Source organism: Anomaloglossus baeobatrachus, chromosome 2 (genome assembly GCF_048569485.1).
Source record: "Anomaloglossus baeobatrachus isolate aAnoBae1 chromosome 2, aAnoBae1.hap1, whole genome shotgun sequence".
Classification (NCBI taxonomy): Eukaryota; Metazoa; Chordata; class Amphibia; order Anura; family Aromobatidae; genus Anomaloglossus; species Anomaloglossus baeobatrachus.
Window position 1 is genome coordinate 670,398,490 of NC_134354.1, and position 23,597 is coordinate 670,422,086.

Genomic DNA, 23,597 nt, shown 5'->3' on the forward strand with positions numbered 1-23,597 from the left:
CTGGAGCTGAGTGAGGTTGGATGGAGGCGTTTGTGAACAGCAGTTTTCAGCTCTTTCCACAAATTCTCGATTGGATTCAGGTCTGGACTTTGACTTGGCCATTCTAACACCTGGATACATTTATTTGTGAACCATTCCATTGTAGATTTTGCTTTATGTTTGGGATCATTGTCTTGTTGGAAGACAAATGTCCGTCCCAGTCTCAGGTCTTTTGCAGACTCCAACAGGTTTTCTTCCTGTATTTGGCTCCATCCATCTTCCCATCAATTTTAACCATCTTCCCTGTCCCTGCTGAAGAAAAGAAGGCCCAAACCATGATGCTGCCACCACCATGTTTGACAGTGGGGATGGTGTGTTCAGGGTGATGAGCTGTGTAGCTTTTACACCAAGCATATCGTTTGGTATTGTGCCCAAACAGTTTGATTTTGTTTAATCACACCAGAGCACCTTCTTCCACATGTTTGGTGTGTCTCCCAGGTGGCTTGAGGCAAACTTTAAATGACACTTTTTATTAATATCTTTGACAAATGTCTTTCTTCTTGCCACTCTTCCATGAAGGCCAGATTTGTGCAGTGTATGACTGATTGTTGTCCTATGTACAGACTCTCCCACCTCAGCTGTAGATCTCTGCAGTTCATCCAGAGTGATCACGGGCCTCTTGGCTGCATCTCTGATCAGTCTTCTCCTTGTTTTAGATGAAAGTTTGGATGGACAGCCGGGTCTTGGTAGATTTGCAGTGGTATGATACTCCTTCCATTTCAATATGATCGCTTGCACAGTGCTTCTTGGGATGTTTAAAGTTTTGGAAATCGTTTTGTAACCAAATCCGGCTTTACACTTCTCCACAACAGTATCACGGACCTGCCTGTTGTGTTCCTTGGTCTTCATGATGCTATCTGCGCTTTAAACAGAACACTGAGACTATCACAGAGCAGGTGCATTTATACGGAGACTTGATTACACACAGGTGGCTTATATTTATCATCATCGGTCATTTAAGACAACATTGGATCATTCAGAGATCCTGAATAAAATAAGCAAAAAATTTCATTCAACTTCACAATTGTGTCCCACTTGTTGTTGATTCTTCACCATAACATTAAAATGTTTATCTTTATGTTTGAAGCCTGAAATGTGGGAAGAGGTTGAAAAATTCAAGGGGGACGAATACTTTCGCAAGGCACTGTATGATACTGAAAACCACATCTTCTAATGGGTTGTGCAATAGGGACAGAATACAGTGAAACGAGGAGACCTAGAACTGAACCCTGAGGAACTCCAACAGAAAGGGGAGGAGGAGGGATACATTGAAGAACCAGTTAGAGACTTAGGCCGGGGCCATACGGGGCACTAGCCTAGTGCAATTCTCGCATGACACTCGACTCGCGCTGGCAGCACAGTAGGAGCAGAGTGTCATGCTAGTATCCCTGCGACTGAGGTCCGACTGTGCGAGCAGACCTCAGCTGCGGGGGAAGGCCAGCGCTGTGGAGTGGCGGGCCGGCACGGAGGAGGGGAGGGAGGGATTTCTTTCTCTCTCTCCTCCGTTGCCGGCTATTGCGATTCTCGCTCTCCCCGCGCGGTACACCTAGGTGTATGTAGCCGGTGTACCGCGAGTGCAGTGCAATTTTTCTCTCGCCCCATCCACTTGAATGGGTGCGAGAGAAAAGAGTCTCACATTACAATCGCAGCATGCTGCGATTGTTTTCTCGGTCCGATTAGGGCTAAGAAAATAATCGCTCATGTGCGCTGACACACAGACTAAAATTGGTCCGAGGGGAATGCAATGTTTTATCGAACTCCACTCGCACCGATTTTCTCGCCGTGTGGCTTAGGCCTTAGGAGAAGAACCAAGAGAGAATGGTGTCCATGAGGCTGATAAAGCGGGATTTATTAAGGAGGAACTATTAGTCCACAATGTCAAATGATGCAGAGAGATCCAGAAAATTCCGCAGACAGCAGAGATATTAAATTTTGCGATTAGTAGACATATAAAGACTTTAGTAAGGACAGTTTCTGTACAATATAAAGAACGAAAGCGATATTGTAATGACTTAAGAACAGTTATCTGAAAGATAGCGGATTAGATAAAAGTGTACCAAGGGTTCCTGGAGTTTAGAGATAAAAACATTAGAAACAGGTCTGTAGTTAGCCTGTTTGAAGGAGGAGCAAAAGGTACCCAATGCAAGAGAAAGGTTTAATATATTAGTTACGTTGGTAGTGACATCTGGGGAGAGAACTGAAAAAGGTGAAAAGGGAACATGGTCATTGATGCAGATGAGAAGAAATGAGGAGCCTGGCAACCTCTTCTATGACCAGTTGAAAGAGAGGGAAGAGGGTGCATGATATAAGGAGACGCTTTCCTGTCAGATATGGTTAAAGAAAACCTGTCACCACTTTTTTTGGCTATAAGCTGCGGCCACCACCACAGGGATCTTATATACTGCATTCTAACATGCTGTATATAAGAGCCCAGGCCGCTGTGAGAACATAAAAAACACTTTATAATACTTACCTAGGAGGTGGCGCTGCGGTGAAGTTGGGTCACTGAGGAGTCTTCGTTCTCCGGTGCCGACGCGGCCTCTTTCAGCCATCTTCATCCTCTTTCTGAAGCCTGTGTGCATGACGCGTTTACGTCATATACACTCGCCGGTCCTGTGCAGGCGCACTAAAATACTTTGATCTGCCCTGCTCAGGGCAGATCAAAGTGCGCCTGCTCAGGACCTGAATGCCGGCAAGTGTGGATGACGTCGGACGCATCATGCACCGCGGCTTCAGAAGAAGGAGGACGAAGATGGCCGAAAGAGGCGGCGCCGGCACCGGACAACGGAGACGCCTCCGTGACCCAACTCCACCGCAGCGCGACCGTTAAGTAAGTATTATAAAGTGTTTTTTATGTTCTCACAGCGGCCTGGGCTCTTATATACAGCATGTTAGAATGCTGTATATAAGAGCCCGGTGGTGGTGGCCGCACCTTATAGTGAAAAAAAGTAGCGACAGGTTCCCTTTAATGTTTTACTTTGAAATAATTGGCCAGATTGCCTGTGTGGAGGTTGGTGATTGGGCCTCCACTGAAGAAGGAATGAAAATTATCAAAAAGTCGTTTTGAATTGTTGGATAGTGAAATGAAAAAGGTGTTAAAGTAGGCCTGTTTAGAGAGGTGAAAGGCTGAGTTATAGGTCTTAAAGACCAATTCTGGTGTTTTTTAGTTTTGTTTTATTTTACCATTGAAGTGGCACTTCTAATCTAAAATCCTTGACCCTACTCTTATATTTACCTGCCGCCCTCTTCATCGTCTGTCACCGCTGCTCCTGTCAGTATCTGGCAGTTTGTGACTTGCCGGCTCGCTCTAGTGTTTCATGGAGCGAGCCAGAGGTCACTCTTCAATGCAAGTCTATGAGAGCCTCATTCTGGTTCTCATAGACCTGAACTGAGAGCTTATTACATAGCTTCTGACTTCCAGTCAGTCAGAAGTTATGATTACACAATGGCGCTGCAGGACTGGAGCGGCATCAATAAAACGTGAAGACGCCAGAGGGTGAATGTAAGAGTAGGGCCGGGACCGGGATATTAAAAGCACAACTGCAGTGGTGAAGAAAAACAAACGCTGGAGTGGTGCTTTAAGAATAAAGTTATAATGGATGAAATCTTCTTTCGGCACACCTGCAGCACCGCAGTAGAAAATGCGTCTGTAACTTGTGCCAGGGTTGCCTCCATCTGTGTTATGGTGTTCTGTTTGTAGGAGGTAGGCTTCATCAAGGAAAATTTCAAGTGTTTTATTACCGTATATACTATAAAGCAGAGTTAGGACATGAGAGGAAGGAATTTGGGGCCAACAATGACTGCAAATTCTTGATAAGTTGCTGGGTATTCATGGAACATAGATTTCTGTAAGTGTGGCAAGTATGGGTTTCCTGAGTGACAGTTTTTAAAAAGGTATATCTGATACTTAAAAAAATAAAATAAATAATAATAAAAATAATAATAAAAAAATGTGCCTAAGTACTAATGGATAGGTAGTTGCTACCTACCTGCCTGTTGTGCCCAGCACTGTTCTTCACCAGGCACAGAGCAATCACAGACCACTCCTGCCAGCGATACAGTGGCTTCTTTATCAGAGTGGAAGCTTCTTTTCTGCTCTGCTCCGAAGACGGGGTGGGACAGCCAACATCATGCTGATTGACAGCCAGCTACCCGCTGCCTAACTGAGGGAGCCGGCTGTTAATCGGCATAACGTCAGCAGTCCCACCCCATCTACTGAGCAGAGCGAATGAGAAGCTGTCACTGTTGTAGCGACATCAGCGGAAGCAGCTGAATCACCAGCAGGAGCTGGTACTCTGTGCCAGCAAAGAACGGCGCAAGGCACAACAGACAGGTAGGTAGTAACTACTTGCCTGTTAGTACTTAGGCACATTTTTTTTTTTTTTTTTTTTTTTAATCCCAGATATACTTTTTAAGACAGAAGGAAAGAAGATTGTGGCCAAAGAGAGAGAGGACTGCTAATAAGATCATGCAATGAGCAGTGCCGGAAGAAGACGAGGTCCAATGTATTCCTGTCTTTATGTGAAGGAGAATTTGAAAGCTATGAAAGGCCTAGACAGAATTTAGAGAGATAAAAGGCAGCTATGGAGAGGGGATTATCAGTTGGGATATTAAAGTCTCCCATGATGAGAGTGGGAATGTCACATAAGAGAAAGTGAGGAAAGCAGCAACGTGATTCAGCAACCGGTGGTATCATCCTGGAGCAGGGGTCCCCAACCCGTCGCTTGCGAGCCACATGTGGCTCGCCTGCTCCTGACATGTGGTTCGCCATCGGTTGCCAGAAATGTAGCTGTACAGGGCCGTGGGGCCATCTGTTTCTCAGGGCCGGCGTTTATTGGTGGGCAGACTGAGCAGCTGATCCAGGGCCCCCACACTCTGATGGGCCCCCAGCCGTTCAATCATAAACTTCAGCGATAGTACAAGTTCTGTTCTATCACTGAAGCTTCCGTAGTTGCAGAATGACCTTTGGTGATATCACAGTCATGTGACTCACCTAACGCCCTAGCGCTGCACTCTGGGAGTCTCCAGGCCTGCACATATGCGGTGTCAAGGATCTGGAGACCCCGCCTCTATTCAAATGTATGCGCATCATTAAGGCGCGCATACATTTAAACAGTGCGGCAAGCGACAGGACTGAGGCAGAGGAGCTCCACAGGCCCACACTGACATGCTGTCATCACCGGGGCCGCAGCTGCAGAGAAGAGCAGGAAGACGTGCAGGCACAGGTAAGAGATCCACAAAAAGCCGAAGAGGTCATGTAGGCGGGGCGTAACTACCGTGGTAGCAGAGATCGCCACTGCGACCGAGTCCGGGTCTGCCCCAGCCCGATTCAGATGGATGTGTGTCCGAGGGCACGCATCCAGCTGAAATAGATCGGAGAACAGAGACCTGTCGGGTCCCTGCACTGCGAGGTGCTGGCTGCCAATTAAGGCCAAGAATATTCATTGCTCCCCATGCACACAATCATGGGCATGGGGAGCAGAAAATATGATGACAGCTGCCAGTGCTGTAAGTGTGGCCGACAGCACTGACGTCATGGGCTGTGCCGCTTACACACTGGCCAGTTGCCATGCCAGTGTCGCAGGAGGATGCCGGGGGAGAACAGGGTAGGTGAGTACAATTGATTATTATTTTATTTATTACTGTTTGCTGGGGTGGGATTGTATACCAGGAGAATGGGGAGGCGATACACCAGGAGGATGCGGAGGCGATACACCAGGAGGATGGGGAGGCGATACACCAGGAGGATGGGGAGGCGATACACCAGGAGGATGGGGAGGCGATACACCAGGAGGATGGGGAGGCGATACACCAGGAGGATGGGGAGGCGATACACCAGGAGGATGGGGAGGCGATACACCAGGAGGATGGGGAGGCGATACACCAGGAGGATGGGGAGGCAATACAACAGGAGGATGGGGAGGCGATACAACAGGAGGATGGGGAGGCGATACAACAGGAGGATGGGGAGGCTATATACCAGGAAGATGGGGAGGCTATACACCAGGAGGATGAGGAGGCTATATATCAGGAGGATGAGATTATATACTAGGAGAATGGGGAGGCTATATACCAGGAGAATGGGGAGGCTATATACCAGGAGAATGGGGAGGCTATATACCAGGAGGATGGGGAGGCTATATACCAGGAGGATGGGGAGGCTATATACCAGGAGGATGGGGAGGCTATATACCAGGAGGATGGGGAGGCTATATACCAGCAGGATGGGGAGGCTATATACCAGCAGGATGGGGAGGCTATATACCAGGATGGAGGGCTATATATTAGGATTGGGACATATACCAGGATGGGGACATGATTGAACCATATAAACTAGGATGGGGACATGATGGGAACATATATACCAGGATGGGGCCATATACTGTATACCAGGATGAGGCCTATATATCAGAAAGGGCACTATATCCATGATCGGGGATATATGTGGCCTGGTCATAGTGTCGCAGTATTTCTCCCTTGTATGTGGTAATATTCGGTTATTACATGGTCTAATTATGGTGTGGTGTATTACTCTCTTGTATGTGGTTGTAGTCGATCACTGTGCGTTGGTAAAATCTTATCTGGCTATAGTGTCGCAGTATTTCTCCCTTGTATATGCCTGTATTCGGTCACTCTGTGGTGGTAATATGTTGTCTGGTCATGGTGTGGTGGTATTTCTCCCTTGTATGTGGTATTATTGGTCTTGGTATAGTGGATTGTGTTTTGTATAGAGGTCACTTTTTCTCTCTGATATCAATATGGGGAAGATTCTTTATGTTCAATTGTTGTTTCCTATTTTCTACTGCTAAATTGGCTTTGACTATGTCTTCATCTCTACAATGTGGCTCTCGACCAACTTTCAAAGTCGAATGTGGCTCTCAAGGTATAAAAGGCTGGGGACCCCTGTCCTGGAGGGTGGTACAACTGCCTCTCAAGTGGAAAAGTGGTGCAAAAGTCTGAAGGTGTGGACCTCAAAAGAAGGAAAGATAAATGAGGTCATTGGGTGATACTTGAAAGGCACATTTTGATGAAAAAAGGAGATTAACGCCTTAATCTTGTCTGTTGTCAGGTCTAGAGGTAAGCCATTATAGAAAAGAGCAGTAAAAGAGGTGGTGTCTGACTGCTGGATCCAGGTGTAGGTAAGAGCCAGAAGGTTAAGAGAATGTTAATGGAAAAAGTAATGGATGTAAGCGAGTTTGTTACTCACTGATCGGGCATCATGGTGATGGCTGGACTTGACAACAGTAGGAAGAAATGGAGTATAGCTTTATTTTCCAGAAAACAAGCACCATCAGAGAAGATGTATACATACAGTGGGGAAAATAAGTATTTGATACACTGTCGATTTTGCAAGTTTTTCCAACTACAAAGAATGGAAAGGTCTGTAATTTTTATTGTACATACACAACTGGGGCAGACAATTAAAAAAATATCCAGAAAATCACGTTGGATGATTTTTAAATAATATGCATTTTATTGCATGAAATAAGTATTTGATCACCTACCAACCAGCAAGAATTCTGACTCTCACAGACCTGTTATTTTTTCTTTAAGAAGTCCTCCTACTCTGCACTGAGTACCTGTACTTGTCCTGTTTGAACTCATTACTTGTACAAAAGACACCTGTCTGCTCACTCAATCAATCACACTACAACCTCTCCACTATGGCCAAGACCAAAGAGATGTCTAAGGACACCAGGGACAAAATTGTAGACCTGCACAAGGCTGGGATGGACAATAGTCTAGCAGCTTGGTGAGAAGGCAACAACTGTTGGCTCAATTATTAGAAAAAGGAACACACCCCTTATGACTGTCAATCTTACTTGGTCTAGTGCTCCACGGGAGATCTTCCCTCGTGGGGAAAGGATGATTGTGAGAAAGGCCGGGAATCAGTCCAGAAATACATGGGAGGACCTAGTCAATGACCTGCAGAGAGCTGTGACCACAGTCTCATAGATTACCGTTCGTAACATACTACGTCGTCATGGATTAAAATGCTGTAGAGCATGCAAGGTCTAATGTCTCCCTACTCATGTCAGCTCATGTTTAGGCCCATTTGAAGTTCGCCAATGACCATCTAGATAACCCAGAGGAGGCATGGGAGAAGGTCATGTCATCAGATGAGACCAAAATAGAACTTTTTAGTATTAGCTCCCATTGCACTGTTCGGATGGGAAAAAAAAAAAAAAAATGATGAGTACAACCCCGAGAACACTGTCCCAACCATGAAGTGGAAACATCATACTTTGAGGGTGCTTTTCTGAAAAGGGCACAGGATGACTGCACCGTATTGAAGGGAGGATGGATTGGGTCATGTATCGCAAGATTTTGGCCAACAACCTCCTTCCCTCAGTAAGAGCATTGTAGATGGGTTTAGGATGGGGCTTTTAGCACGACAATGACCTGAAACACACAGCCAGAGCAACTAAGGAGTGGCTCTGTAAGAAGCATTTCAAGGTCCTGGAGTGGCCTAGCCAGTCTCCAGACCTGAACCCAATAGAACATTTTTTGGAGGGAGCTGAAAGTCAATGTTACCCAGCAGCAGCACTAAAACCTAAAAGATTTGTTGAAGATCTATATGGAGTAGTGTGTGCAAATTGGTCAAGAACTACAGGAAACATCTGACCTCTATAATTGCAAACAAAGGTTTCTGTACCAAATATTAAGTTCTGTTTTTCTATTGTATCAAATACTTATTTCATGCAATAAATACAAATTAATTATTTAAAAATCAAGCAATGTGATTTTCTGGATTTTTTCTTATTCTGTCTGTCGCAGTTGAAGTTTACCTATGAAAACTTGCAAGATCGGCAGTGTATCAAAATACTTATTTTTTTCCACTGTAGCGTTATCGAACTACACTACCGTTCACAAGTTTAGCATCACTTAGATATTTCCTTATTTTTGAAAGAAAAGCACATTTTTTTAATGAAGCTAACAATAAATTAAAAAAAAAAATACACTATCCATTGTTAATGTGGTAAATGACTATTCACCACTCCAGTGTTCTAATGTTACCTTGTGTTTGCTGACTGTGTTAGAAGGCTAATGGATGTTTAGAAATCCCTTGAAAACCCTTGTGCAAGTATGTTAGCACAGCTCAAAACAGTTTTGCTGATTAGAGAAGCTATAAAACTGACCTGCCTTTGAGCTAGTTGAGAATCTGGAGCATTACATTTGTTGGTTCCATTAAACTCTCAAAATGGCCAGAAAAGGAGAACTTTCATGTGAAACTCGACAGTCTATTCTTGTTCTTAGAAATGAAGGATATTTGATGCGAGAAATTGCCAAGAAACTGAAGATTTCCTACATCGGTGTGTACTACTGCCTTCAGAGGAGAGCACATACAGGCTCTAACCAGAGTAGAAAGAGAAGTGGCAGGCCCCGCAGCACAACTGAGCAACAAGACAAGTACATTAGAGTTTCTAGTTTGAGAAATCGACACCTCACAGGTCCTCAACTGGCAGCTTCATTAAATAGTACCCGCAAAACGCCAGTGTCAACGTCTACAGTGAAGAGGCGACTCCGGGATGCTGGCCTTCAGGGCAGAGTGGCAATGAAAAAGCCATATCTGAGACTGGCTAATAAAAGATAAAGATTAATATGGGCAAAAGAACACAGACAATGGACAGAGGAAGATTGGAAAAAAGTGTTATGGACAGACGAATCGAAGTTTGAGGTGTTTGGATCACACAGAAGAACATTTGTGAGTTGCATAACTACTGAAAAGATGCTGGAAGAGTGCCTGACGCCATCTGTCAAGTATGGTGGGGGTAATGTGATGGTCTGGGGTTGCTTTGGTGCTGGTAAAGTGGGAGATTTGTACAATGCAAAAGGGATTTTGAATAAGGAAGGTTATCACTCCATTTTGCAACGCCATGCCATACCCTGTGGGCAGCGCTTGATTGGATCCAATTTCATCCTCCAACAAGACAATGACCCAAAGCACACCTCCAAATTATGCATGAACTATTTAGGGAAGAAGCAGGCAGCCGGAATTCTATTTGTAATGGAGTGGTCAGCCCAGTCACCAGATCTCAACCCTATTGAGCTGTTATGGGAGCAGCTTTACCGTATGGTATGCAAAAAGTGCCCATGAAGCCAATCCAACTTGTGGGAAGGGGGGGGGGGAGCATGGGGTGAAATATCACCAGATTATCTACGCAAATTAAAAGCTAGAACGCTAAAGGTCTGCAAAGCTGGAATTGCTGCAAAGGGAGCATTCTTTGACGAAAGCAAGGCTTAAAGGAGAAAATTATTAGTTCTAACCTAGTCAATGTCTGGACTATATTTTCTATTCATTAAGCAACTCATTTGATAAATAAAAGTATGATTTTTCATGGATATGACAAAATTGCCTGGGTGACAATATTCTCACAGTAATTATAGGGGAAGGTGACTCTGATGACTCTGTCTCAAGGCACACAACAAAGCTGACAAGTGAGCTGCAGAAGAAAAAGGAAATACCCTACAAGAAAGGTTGAAAATGAAAACAGCTCAGTATTTTTACGTGTACAGTCACATAAAAAAAAAGAAAAATGCTAAAAAATTATATATGTTCCCTACAATATCAAACGTGAACCACATCTCACTTCACTGTATTTTTAAATAATAATCTGACTGCAAAGTAATAAAAGGTCCATAGACAAAGAAAACCTGGTTTGCTATTTACCACAAACCTTTAGGGTTTTAATAATAATAAGAGAGACTCCAGCCTGCTTTATTACATCCTATAAAAGCTACACTTAATCCAGAGCTCACACGCAGACATCATCTAGTAAAATACGAAATGCAGTGACTTTAATTAATTGAAATGGGGCTTGTAAACATCTTTTTAATATTGTTTCAGAAAATCCCATCATCTGTTTAGAGAAAAGCCTACATTAAAGATGTGTTGTAAAGGCAGTATAGGCATGCACAGCGCCAGTGCACATCAGCATTTCATACAGCAGACTCCAAGTTGTCTGTCAAGCATGGTTACAGTGTGAGACTTGTAAGTAGCATGCTAATGATAGCTCAGCCCTTCAGGAATACATAATCAGACCTCAGACATGCAGCAGAGGACTCCTCTCACCCTCCCAACCGCCCAAGAGCACATAATTTATAGCTCACTTTGCAGACCTCTCCCCGCATCCTCTACCACCACTCCCCCTCAGTGTTAACTCCTGCTTCCCTGCATAATGCTCCACATGTAAGCGTGCCAAGAAGGGCTCACCTGGACATCCTTAATCTCAGGTTATGGAGAGACTTCCGGAATCGGACGCCCAGTGTATAAATCACTGGAGAATATTTCATTATGTACACTGGAGACTTAGTATTTACAGTTTTGCTACAAGGGCAATGTAACAAAGATTGTGTGCTCAGTGATGTGGTCATATATCATCCCATATTCCAAAAGCAAATGGGGAGGATATGAAAATATTTTCTCTAGCACAGGGGCACGGCTTGGGAAGAGTACCCGGGGCACCTGCCCCCGAGATGTCGCCAGCAAAGCGGTTTGCCTAGGCCAGACTATTTAGGGGCCCTTCCTTCTGCATTCAGCAAAGCATTCATGTGTCTGAGACTTCCATCTGAATCCCTGGAAAATATAGTCTGCCATGCGTTTGTACACATCTGAACAAACAAACCATGCCAAAAAGATGTTAAGAGAGCAAAGTTTTATCCCTTGGACCCAGTTTGCCTTCGGCTAGGTTCACATTTGTGTTGTTTTGCATCAGTCACGTGCGTTGCTTAACGCTTGTGACTGATGCGTTGTACAACGGATGACAAGAATTGGAATTCATTGTCATGAGAAAGCGGATTCCGTTGTAAAACAAGAGAGAGAATGATCAGCTGATCGTTCACAATAGCCGGCCACCGGCTTTTGAGAGCGATCAGTTGATCTCCCGGCCGCCGGCTATTGTGAACGATCAGCTGATCACTCTTATAGGCTGGCCACCGGGAGATCAGCTGATCGCTCACAGAAGCCGGCTGCTGGGTGATCAGCTGATCGCTCTCAAAAGCCGGCGGCCGCGAGATCAACTGATAGCTCTCAACAGCCGGCGGCCGGGAGATCAGCTGATCGCTCACAGAAGCCGGCGGCCGGGAGATCAGCTGATCGCTCACAGAAGGCGGCTGCGGGCGATCAACTGATCGTTCAGCCACCGAGAGCGAGCATGCGCAGCGAAATCAAGAGGATTCCGCTGCTCAAAAAACGTTACACTCTGCGTTCCTGCCGCCCGATGGTCAGTCGTTCCATGACTGATCAGTCGGGCGGCGGATGCAACACAAGGGCATCAGTCACAATCCGCTGCTCATATAAGTCTATGGGAAACAACGGAATCCGCCAAGCAGATTGCGTTGTTTATCAGAGCGGCGGATTGTGACTGATCATAAACAACGGAAATGTGAACCTAGCCTTATTCAATTCTATGGTGATTAAGTGCGGGGCTCGTGTGACATCACAACCTCACATGAGCCCTGTGAACACGAGCACCGAGAACGCTGGAACCGTGTCGGCACCGGAGGGGAGTAGTAGCTTTTTATTTTAATGGGGCCAAACATGGAAATGAGAAAGGGTTGGCCTAGTAGTAGACAACCCCTTTAATCACAAGCTGCACGCAGATACAAGTCTGAAAATCACAGATAGTATGTGTAATTTAGATCAAGGACTCAAATCAAAAATTGATTGTGATTTTTTGCATACCACTCGGTCCAAAATTAAAAGTGAGATAGATTCTGAACATGACTCATTTATGTCTGTATAAGACATCATATCTGCTCCCCTCCTATTTAGCATGGTGGCATCATTCTACCCATGCCAGCAGTAGTTTATTCAATGTTTGTCTGTAAGGTGTGGTGTCCCAGACTCTCTGGTGAAAGTTGTTTAAAGGGGTATTGCCATCTTTAGGCTATGTGCGCACGTTGCGGAATTTCATGCGTTTATGCCACATATTGCATTGCAATGTAAATGCATGCATCCTGCGTCCCCAGCACAATCTATGAAGATTGTGCATAATCCATCCACACGTTGCGTTTGAGAGCGCAGCAATTTGCTTGCTGAAAGTTTGATCCAAATCGCTGCACTCAAAAGAGCAACATGTCACTTATTTGGTGAGCTTTGGATGCTGCTCCCACTCTGTCTATGGGAGAGCCAGCATCCAGGGCGCATGAAATCAGCATTTATTCTGCAGACACACTGCATCCATTCCGCAGTTTCCGCAGCGATTTGAAGCGCACATGCACTGCCAAATCACTGCAGACTTTTCAGCTACGCAATGTGAGTACATATCATGGTGCCTCTCCATCTTGAAAAAGCTCTTATACCATGCGAAACACGTGTCGAAGTCCAGGTTCCTCACTGGGGGGTCTCTCAAACTGAAGGTTTAACCTTTGTCCCTCTGACTTCCAGGTAATTAACTCTTTACTTGTTAGGTATTATATTGAATGGTTGATCTGCTTATACACATGCCACATGGGATTACTCCTATATTGGGCCTTATAGCTTTCCTCTGCCATTCACATGTATAGTCCTGCTTAGTCATTATACCCTCAGTTTGTGACACTTCAACACTGACCGGGGGTCTCAGGATTCACCTGATTAAGATTTAATGTAATTAATCACACTGTGACCGATTTATTCACAGGATTTATGGGTAATCCTGAGTATCTTTGGTGGTTTTCCTGAGACCATCCCTGTCTGTGTAACAATCTGTATATTCCCCCAGATGATTCATTTTGGTGATGTCTTATTTGTGTGTTTTTAATTGTCTATTGTGGTTTTTTCATATCCAATAAAATTGTCCATTTTTTGCACATATACTCCTTGTCCTCTTCTGTATAAACATGAGTACATAGCCTAAGGATCCTATCCCAATATTTAGTAGGTCTAATAATAATAATAATAATATTAGCAAATACCTCCAATTAGAAATGTAGTATAGTTCTCCTGATATAGCCATATCTCTTACCTCATATGCAGGGCATTGCAGCTTAGGTCATATAGTGACATTTGGTCATGGTCGTAAGTTCGTAACCATCCTAAGCTGCAATGCCCTGCACATGATGTAAGAGACATCGCTATCTCAGGAGAACTATACTATATTTCTAATAGGAGGTATTTGCTAACATTACACATAATGTGATAGGATCTTGGAGACGGGAATACCCCTTTAATAAAACCTCTGTTTAATGGATCTCTTTTTAATGGACCCAATGGGATAAAAAAAAAACAAGTATAGTCTATTATGTGATTCCCATACTTTTTTAGTAATAGTTTCAAAAAGCCAAAAAGGCATCTTTGGCCTCTATCAGAAGAGCCTTTGGACACGTTTTTTTGTATATTGGGAGTTTTGTAGTTTACGTAGTAAATGTAGGGGAAAAAAAAACATATTGTGGACATAGACTGTGGAAGTCACAGTCACCCACACTATTCTGACGCACTCACGGGCGGACACAGACAGAAAAGGGCCCCTGTGCAAGAACAATATAGGGGCCCTTTGGGGTCCATTAGCTCATCATAATGCACAATTTCCCCTGCTCTGGAGGTAGAAATGGGCCCCCCAACCTCTCATGCCTCGGTGCGGTGCAACATGTCCGCTCCTGGATGCACTAATCGATGTGTAACTAACTACGATGGTCCGCCACTTCAGAGGTCACGTATGACCACCCACATCGCTAGGGGGGGCATTATCACAGTTATAGGGCGCCAACCTCCGCGGTCAGGAAGGTCACAGTATAGAAAAGCAACATAAGGTGAAGCCATTTCCCTTTCTTTTCTGAGCACCTCAGTGTTTTTCACTACATTTTTGCTTTTATTTTTAAAGTCCAATTTTAGTGTATCTCTAATAAAAGGATTGTTTTATGTTAGGCCACATTGCTATGCAAACTAAAAAAAAGGTTAACTATAATGAATATTTCAACCAAAAAGAAGAGCCTCACTGAGGCGCCCCCCATACACCTGCCTGCAGCTCTGGGCGCTGCTAGTAATGCCAGCATTACCCTGCTCCTTGCTTAGGTGGGAGAGAAAATAGTCCGCCTCATGACATGGGTATCCCTCCGCACCTCGGCTGCCGGGCGCTCTTTCTCCCTATGTTCTAGCCCCCGCCCCTCCCTCATCACTTCTCCCCCGTGTCCTGCAGTCACAACACGACCCATGCAAAACGGCGGCCTGTGCTCCCCGCCCCTCCCTTATCATAAATATATAAATTATGTTAATTAACAACATTGCATATTAATAATAAAAAAAACAACTAAAAAACCCCAATTTCCGAATACAACGTTTGCTGTGCGCTGGTAATAAGCCGCGAACCCGTGTGTGATAGGTAATGACTCACCCGTCAGGCGGCTCCGGGCGGAGGGATTCGTACTCGTCTGGCTTTGTGGCGGTCTCACAGCTCCGGTGACCCGGGACGGCTCATTATAAATTCCCGTCACAGCGGCGCACTTGTAGCCGGGGCTCCGCACAATGGGGCATTTGCATGAATAACGAGGGCTCGGTGCAGGGACACCTCTTATTAATATGTAATCATCCCGGTCTGTGCGGGCACCGGCGGCGGGAGGCTCCTGCGCTCTAATGTTACACACGGAAATACACAAATCCGCCGTCTCCTCTTATAAAGTTGAATGCAGTTTTTACATGAACATTTTTTTGCAGCTGCGTCATGAACATAATATATGCAGGACGAGCGCTGCATACTGAGGCTGAATATGGAGCTGGGGGAGTGCTGCTCCTCTTAAAGAGCCACTGCTCCTTTTCTAATGCGGTTTCTGCACCAGTCACTGACTGACAGAAAACACTAATTTGCCAGTGTTTAGAGGGGTCTTCAAAAGACGCCTGAAAATAGCTCAAAGGTGCATTCACACAGCGTCTTTATCAAGCGGGTGAACCCACTCAGTTTTTTAAAGGGAATCTGTCAGGTGCAATATGCACCCAGACCGACGAGCATTTCTGGGTGCATATCAGTAATCCCTGCCTAACCGTCCCTGTATACACTAGCATAGATAAAGAGATCTTTAGAAAAAGTATTACTAAAGATCCTTTATGATATCCTAATGAGTGTAGGGACTAGTCACAACGGCGTGATTTTCCACCGACTAGTCCGCTTTTTTAGCGTATTAGCACGTCCACAGGGGCATACTAACATGCTATTCAATGCCCATTCATCATCGACAGTGACGCGCGTACCTGTGTCTCTTGTCACCGCCTCAGACGCCGAGTTTAAGGTCAGTGCGCATGATCAGAATACCCCACACTTCCGGTCATGCGCAGTATGAAGCCGGATGTATGCGTCCCAGCTTCAGAGAGGTCTAGTGACGGGACTTCTGATCATGCGCACTGCCCGGCGTCTGAGGTGGTGACAAGGGACACAGGTATACGCATAACCGCCCATGACGCTGGGCAATGGGCATTGAATAGCATGTTAGCATACCCCTGTGGGTGTGCTAACATGCTAAGAGGGCAGACTAGTCGGGGGAAAATCACGCCCTTGCGACTAGTCCCTGCGCTCATTAGCATATCATACAGGATCTTTGGAAATACTTTTTCTAAAGATCCCTTTATCTATGCTACTAGTTGCAGGCAGGGCTGTATTTTGCCTTCATGTTGCCCTAGGCACTTTAAGTGATCGCGCCCCTTAGTGACAACGTAAAACTGAGTTTTCGCACACGACATCTGTTTAAGGCAGATCTACTCTGTAAAACACTTGAAAAAGTATCAATGAGAAACGAAGGGCACTAACCCCCCCCCCCCCCACTGGGGATCACCACAGGCATCAAAACATAGCATGAGTATAAAATATTCCCACCACACCGTCCCCACTTATATACTATGACTGTGACACTGCCCCTAATAAACTAAAACACCACACTAGCCTCACTTATAAACTACTGTATACCCACCACACCTTCCTCGATTATGAAATATGATCTGTACATTGTGAGGAGGGAGCAGCATGATGTGAGGACAATGTCCCATGCATGCTGCCCCTTCCTCACAATGTCCCATACATGCTTCCCCTTCCTCACAATGTCCCATGCATGCTGCCCCCTCCTCACAATGTGCCATGAATGCTGCCCCCTCCTCACAATGTCCCATGCATGCTGCCCCCTCCTCAGTGTCCCATGCATGCTGCCCCCTCTTCACAATGTCCCATGCATGCTTCCCCCTCCTTACAATGTCCCATGCATGCTGCCCCCTCCTCACAATGCGCCATGCATGCTGCCCCCTCCTCACAATGTCCCATGCATGCTGCCCCCTCCTCACAGTGTCCCATGCATGCTGCCCCCTCCTCACAATGTCCCATGCATGCTGCCCCTCCTCACAATGTCCCATGCATGCTGCCCCCTCCTCACAATTTCCCATGCATGCTGCCCCCTCCTCACAATGTCCCATGCATGCTGCCCCCTCCTCACAGTGCCCCATGCATGCTGCCCCCTCCTCACAGTGTCCCATGCATGCTGCCCCCTCCTCACAATGTCCCATGCATGCTTCCCCCTCCTCACAATGTCCCATGCATGCGGCCCCTCCTCAGAATGTGCCATGCATGCTGCCCCCTCCTCACAGTGTCCTATGCATGCTGCCCCCTCCTCACAGTGTCCCATGCATGCTGCCCCCTCCTCACAATGTCCCATGCATGCTGCTCCCTCCTCACAATGTCCCATGAATGCTGCCCCCTCCTCACAGTGTCCCATGCATGCTGCCCCCTCCTCACAATGTCCCATGCATGCTGCCCCTCTCCATGAGCTCCTAATGCTGCCTTCCTCTTTTCCATAATGACACCTCCATGTTGCCCCACTCATGCTAAGACCACCACACTAACGCTTATGCTGAGACACCTCCCCCCCACACACACACACAATACTCCACTCTTGATATTGACTCCCCTACATTGCTCCACTCCATACTGAGCCCACACATGCTGCCCCTTCTCCATAATGAGCTCCCAATGCTGCCCCCCTCTTATTCTGAGTCCTTACAATCCCCCCACCCAATCGATTTTGTCATTGCACTCTCCCTCAACCGTTGTCCTCTGTCTCTAGCATCAGTCTCTCTCCCCCATCATCAGCCTCTATCTTCCCTCAGCATCAACTTTTATCTTCCCTCAGCATCAGCCTCTATCTTCCCTCAGCATCAGCTTTTATCTGCCCTCAGCATCAGCCTCTATCTTCTCTCAGCATCAGCCTCAATCTTCCCTCACCATCAGCCTCAGCCTGCCCCAGTCTCCACCTCAGCCTCCCTCCAGCCTCCCCCCAGTCTCCGCCTCAGCCTCCCTTCAGCCTCCCCCCAGTCTCAGCCTCAGCCTCCCTCCAGCCTCACCTCAGCCTCCCTCCAGCCTCCCCCCAGTCTCAGCCTCCCTCCAGCCTCCCCCCAGTCTCAGCCTCTGCCTCCCTCCTGCCTCCCCCCAGTCTCAGCCTCTGCCTCCCTCCAGCCTCCCCCCAGTCTCAGCCTCTGCCTCCCTCCAGCCTCCCCCCAGTCTCAGCCTCTGCCTCCCTCCAGCCTCACCCCAGTCTCAGCTTCTGCCTCCCTCCAGCCTCCCCCCAGTCTCAGCCTCTGCCTCCCTCCAGCCTCCCCCCAGTCTCAGCCTCTGCCTCCCTCCAGCCTCCTCCCAGTATCAGCCTCTGCCTCCCCCCCGCATGCGCAGATCTCCGGTCTGCATTAGAGACACCCCCACGCTCCTTATGAATCTTCAGCTCTGCGAGCACTTACCTGATCCAGTGCCCGCCGTCATCTTCCTGGCTCACGTGAGTATCCTCTTCTGACACCGGCTTCCATCGTGGCGTCCTCCGCGGCGTCCTGCTATGAGGTCAGCATGTGTTGTCCACACAGCAGTGGACGCAGCACAGAGGAAGGAGCTGATTGGCGCGCGCCTGTGACCCCGGAAGTGCAGGAGCCGGCAGTTCCGGGGACAATCAGCTCCATGTGCTCGGTGGCCGCAGTTTGTTTGCATTCGCGTCTTAATTGACGCGGACACAAATAAATGGAGGTGCACCTCTCCCCCCCTCCCCCCTCCGGAAAAAAAAATATTTTTTTTTGCTGCCAGAAGGTGCCGCCCCCCCGCAACCTGCCGCCCCAGGCACCGGACCACGGGTGCCTAATGGTAATTACGGCCCTGGTTGCAGGGACAGTTAGGCAGGGATTAGAAATATGCACCCAGAACTTGTGGTTATGGGTGTATAGGGGACCTGACAGGGCCCCTTTAACAGTAAAATGCTTTAGGAAGTGCCAGCGCTTTATTTTCCTGAGGAATTTTTTGGTCATGTCCTGAGCGCTCTTTGATCCCTTGGTAATATTTCTTTATTGTTTTTTTTCTAGCGTTTTTGTGGCTGAGGCTTTGTGTACACATCGCGGTTTTGCTGCGCTTTTTTTCTGCAGCAAAACCTGCTCTCTTGGTAGTAAAAAAGCTACATTTTTTGCTGCGTTTTTGCTGCGTCACTTGTCTACACTACATGCTTAAATAAAGTTAGTTTCATTCACCATAAAAGTAGCAAAAACCGCAGCCTTGTTTTTGCACTTTCTCATTTCTCATTCATTTCACTTTCAATGGTGAAAAAAAGCTGCAAAAACGCTGAAAGGCTATGTTCACACTTTGCGTTTTCACCTGCGTTTCCGCTGCTTTTAGAGTCAGTTTTGAACTGCAGCGTTTTTGTGCCCAAATGCATGCGTTTTGATTTTCCATTAAAGTCAATGAGAAATCTTGAATTCTTGTACACACTTTGCGTTTACAAACGCATGTCAAAATTTGCATAAGTTTGGTCAAAAACCATGCGTTCAGAAAAGGACCCTGTCAATTGTTTTTGCCTTTTTAGTTACGTTTTCATCACATTGAAGTCAATGAGAAACGTACTAAATGAACTTTTGTCAAAATTTCATCCGTCTCATATGCGTTTCATAGTCATATGAATTGCGTTTTGAACATCATGAACACAACTATGTAAATTCACCAATGACCACCCAAATAGTTAATTTTGCGTCACATCCGCTTAACAATAAATTGATCCATGTGCAAACAAGTTTGCTGCACAGATCAGAAACATTGTGTGGTTGCTCCATCAAAGCAGACTATAATATACAACATGACTTGGTATAAGCGCTTGAGATTGGATGTCTCCAAACTTATTAGTCTGGTAAGTTGTTTTATTTATTTATGATATTAAATGTGTAATCTCCTAAAATTGGAAGATTTTGATAATATACACGATATTATATTTATTTTTAAAATATCAAATAGAATAATATTATATTTATTTTTAAATTTTTTCGCTAACTTAAGGTTGAATCAATGCCATGTTTATGGGATCCCACGTCGCCTGAGTACATGCAAAAAAACAAACGTGACGAAAGCTGGTTATTGATCTGTCAAGAATTATATCCCCAATGGCATGAGGCAAATAAAAGCCTCCAAACTAAGATTGGTATGTGTTTAATTGCAATTTGAATCCTAATCTTCATTAAATATGTTACATTTTAGCAAAAAAGTTTTAAATTAAATTTTCTTTAAATACATAGAAAATGATGTACGGAAGCGATGGAGATCAGTCCGTGACAGATTCAATAAAATCAGATTTGAACCTGGTAAAAGTGGATCCTCGCCAGTTAAACCAAATTTTATTTATTATAATGATTTGAAATTCTTAAGTTCTGGCCGCGTTTTAAGACCGTAAGTGTTAATTTTTTTCAAAATTTTATATATATTAAATGAAGAACAAAAACAAAAATTTAGAAAATACATTTTTTAGTAAAATGCACTAATTTAAAAAAAATATTATTTTTTTTTTTTAATACAAAATAAAGGACCGACGGAAATATCGCTCCGAAAAAGAACATGGATAGATCACAAGATAATATCAATCCTGCACAAATACAACCAGCCATTGAGGAAGAAATTAATACCGAACAAACACATCTGGAGTCTGATGTTGAAACCAGATCATTGGAACCATCTGTTTCCAATACAAATCAAGATCCCCAACCTGTGAGTTATCAGAAAGCAAAAGGAAAAAAAAAAAAAATTCCAAGCAATAAAGAAATAAACCAAGATCAATTAACAAATCAAACTATTGAAATATTAAAAACAGCAACCCAAGATGATGAGTTTGACAATTTTGCCATTAGTGTCGCTTTTCGTTTAAGAAAATTACCTGAAAAAAAAAAAACCTCTGCATGTATGACTGCTATCTGTGGTTTATTGGCCTGTTTTGAGGATGAAGGTAAATTTCCAACAGGTGGTGAAATAGTTCATCTTTGTGAAAAAACATTTGAACAGAAAAACAACCCATTAGTTCTAACTCAGTCACAACCACATTTCCAAACAAACAAACAAAGAGTTGGTTTGTATTCTGAATGTCCGGATACATATTCTGCCCAAAATATACAACCTTATAACCCTATGAAACAAAGCAAAGAATATTCTCAATCTATTAGTGAGAATTATCACACAACTAATATTGTGAGAAATAGACCAAACGAACAAATGTCTGGTTTTTACACAAATGAATTATTTTCACAGCCATGATTTAGTCATTTTTGTTTTTATTTTTTTGCAAAATGGTTTTTTTCTCAAAACAAAAATTTAAAAAAAAAAAATGCATGTGCAAAATGTAAATTTAATTATGATGTTAAAGCATTTTCATTTGAATTAAAGATAGGATGATTTTGGTTTAGTATTTTGCAAACAAAAATACATAAACCATACTTATTATTAATACAACAATGGAAAAAAAGTATACTCTTTGTTGGCTTTGCTTTTTCGTGCATTTGTTTGTTGATATTGAAAAAATAAATGTCATCCCTTTAAACAAAAAAACTTTTGAAACATTTAATTGTTATTTTGCGGTTCAGCACCAACTGCACGGTATTGCCAAGTTAAGGCACCAACATCACTCATGAAATAATCTGTGAATTGATCTCTCACTGATACTCCTAAATTATTTAATCGACCAGATATTGAAGGACAAGGATGAAAGTTTAATGGTATTTCTTCCTCGTTAAATTCAAATCTGTATTTTCGCAAAAAATTATGTAGAACACAACAACTTTTAATAACAAAATCAACTGTTGATACATTTAATTGTATTGGGGTATGTAGAATTCGCCATTGGCTACTCATTATTCCAAATGTGCATTCTACATATCTCCTTGCCCGGCTCAATCTGTAATTGAATATGCGGCGGGGAACATCTAATCCTCGTCTTGGAAATGGACGTAGGAGATTTGGTAAAAGTGGAAAAGCTTCATCTGCCACAAAAACATAAGGGAAAGTAATTTCTGAGCCTGGTATTGGTGCAGGGGCAGGTATGATTTCAGAGTTATAAATTAATTGTATTCCGATTTGCGAATTTCGCAGTACACGTGAATCACCTGTACTTCCATGGGCACCCACATCAATTGCTATAAAATTATATTTTGAATCAGCAACTGCCATTAAATTTATCGAAAAAAATTTTTTATAATTAAAAAAATTAGAGCCAGAACGTGGAGGCTGCTGGATTCTGATGTGCTTGCCATCAATTGCTCCAATACAATTTGGAAAATTTGCTATATTAGAAAAATCATCAGCAATCTGGATTAAACTTTCTTCTGTAGGGGTAGGCATTACAATAGGTTGTAGGGTTTCCCATATTGCTTGACATGTTTCTTTAATTATTCCAGAAATTGTGCTTTTGCCAAGTCGGAATTGTAAATGTAGTGAAGAGAAATTTTCACCTGTAGCCAGGAATCTGTAATGTCAAATAATAATATTTTATTTTTTGCAAGATAAATATGTGATTAAATATTGTTATCAAATCAAATTTTTAGCAAAAATATATACCTCAAAGTAACAAGAAGTCTCTGTTCTGCAGATATTGCTTGACGCATATATGTGTCAGCGTGGGTAATTTTCGGTCTTAATAATGTCAGTAATTCATCAAAACCTTGTTGAGGGAGCCGGCAAAATGCTATGAATTTGTCATCAAATCTGAGTATAATAAGGTATATGAAATATTAATTAATTTTACTGTTCTAATTATGTTAAAAATTTAAGAGTAAAAAAAACAAAAAATATTAAAAAAAATAAAAAAAAAAATGAAAATATACTTTCGTAAATCCGCATATAAGAGAGCAAAATGCCCTTTGACATCACGATCCTGTAACAGGGGATGTACCCACATTCCTCTTGTCGTCTGCTGCTGTTGGTACTAAAATAAATATATTATGGGTTATATTTTAGAATTTAGGAAAAAATTATTTTAATAAATTAAAACAAATACCTGTAGGCTTCGTCTACGATTTAATAGCATCAAAATTAGTAATAAGCGATGCCTTTGCGACCTCCTTAAACGCAAATTCTGTAAAGTATTTGGCATATTCCAAACGAAGTAAAATAGCAGAGAAGCAGACTTTATGATCAAAGTCGGAAATGACATCAGTAGATCTCTATTTTGGCTTTTTTTTATTCTAAATAGACCCAAAACAACAATCAACTTTATTGCCAATAGTTAAGATGTGACAAACGCAGCAAGATTTTAGGTTCGGAAACGCAGGATAGTACATATATAAACGCTTGGTAAACGTAAGTTCTGAGCTTCGGAAACGTTAGGCA

The 23,597-nt window shown here is 44.0% G+C and overlaps 2 protein-coding genes across 4 annotated transcripts in view; one reads left to right on the forward strand and one right to left on the reverse strand.

Moving 5' to 3' along the window:
• POU6F1 (POU class 6 homeobox 1) overlaps window positions 1-15,675 on the reverse strand; it is a 164,845-nt gene extending 149,170 nt beyond the window's left edge. For all 3 annotated transcript variants that reach the window (XM_075337130.1, XM_075337128.1, XM_075337129.1), the window contains exon 1: window positions 15,354-15,675. The gene's annotated coding sequence lies outside the window, so the exon portion shown is untranslated. The remainder of the gene's footprint in view (window positions 1-15,353) is intronic.
• A 4,619-nt stretch (window positions 15,676-20,294) lies between these two features.
• On the forward strand, window positions 20,295-21,685 carry LOC142290531 (uncharacterized). Its single transcript, XM_075334487.1, has 3 exons — window positions 20,295-20,430; window positions 20,525-20,675; window positions 20,810-21,685. The coding sequence occupies exons 1-3, from the start codon at window positions 20,298-20,300 to the stop codon at window positions 21,528-21,530; spliced, it is 1,005 nt and encodes a 334-aa protein (XP_075190602.1). The 5' UTR covers window positions 20,295-20,297; the 3' UTR covers window positions 21,531-21,685.
• The last annotated feature ends 1,912 nt before the right edge of the window (window positions 21,686-23,597 follow it).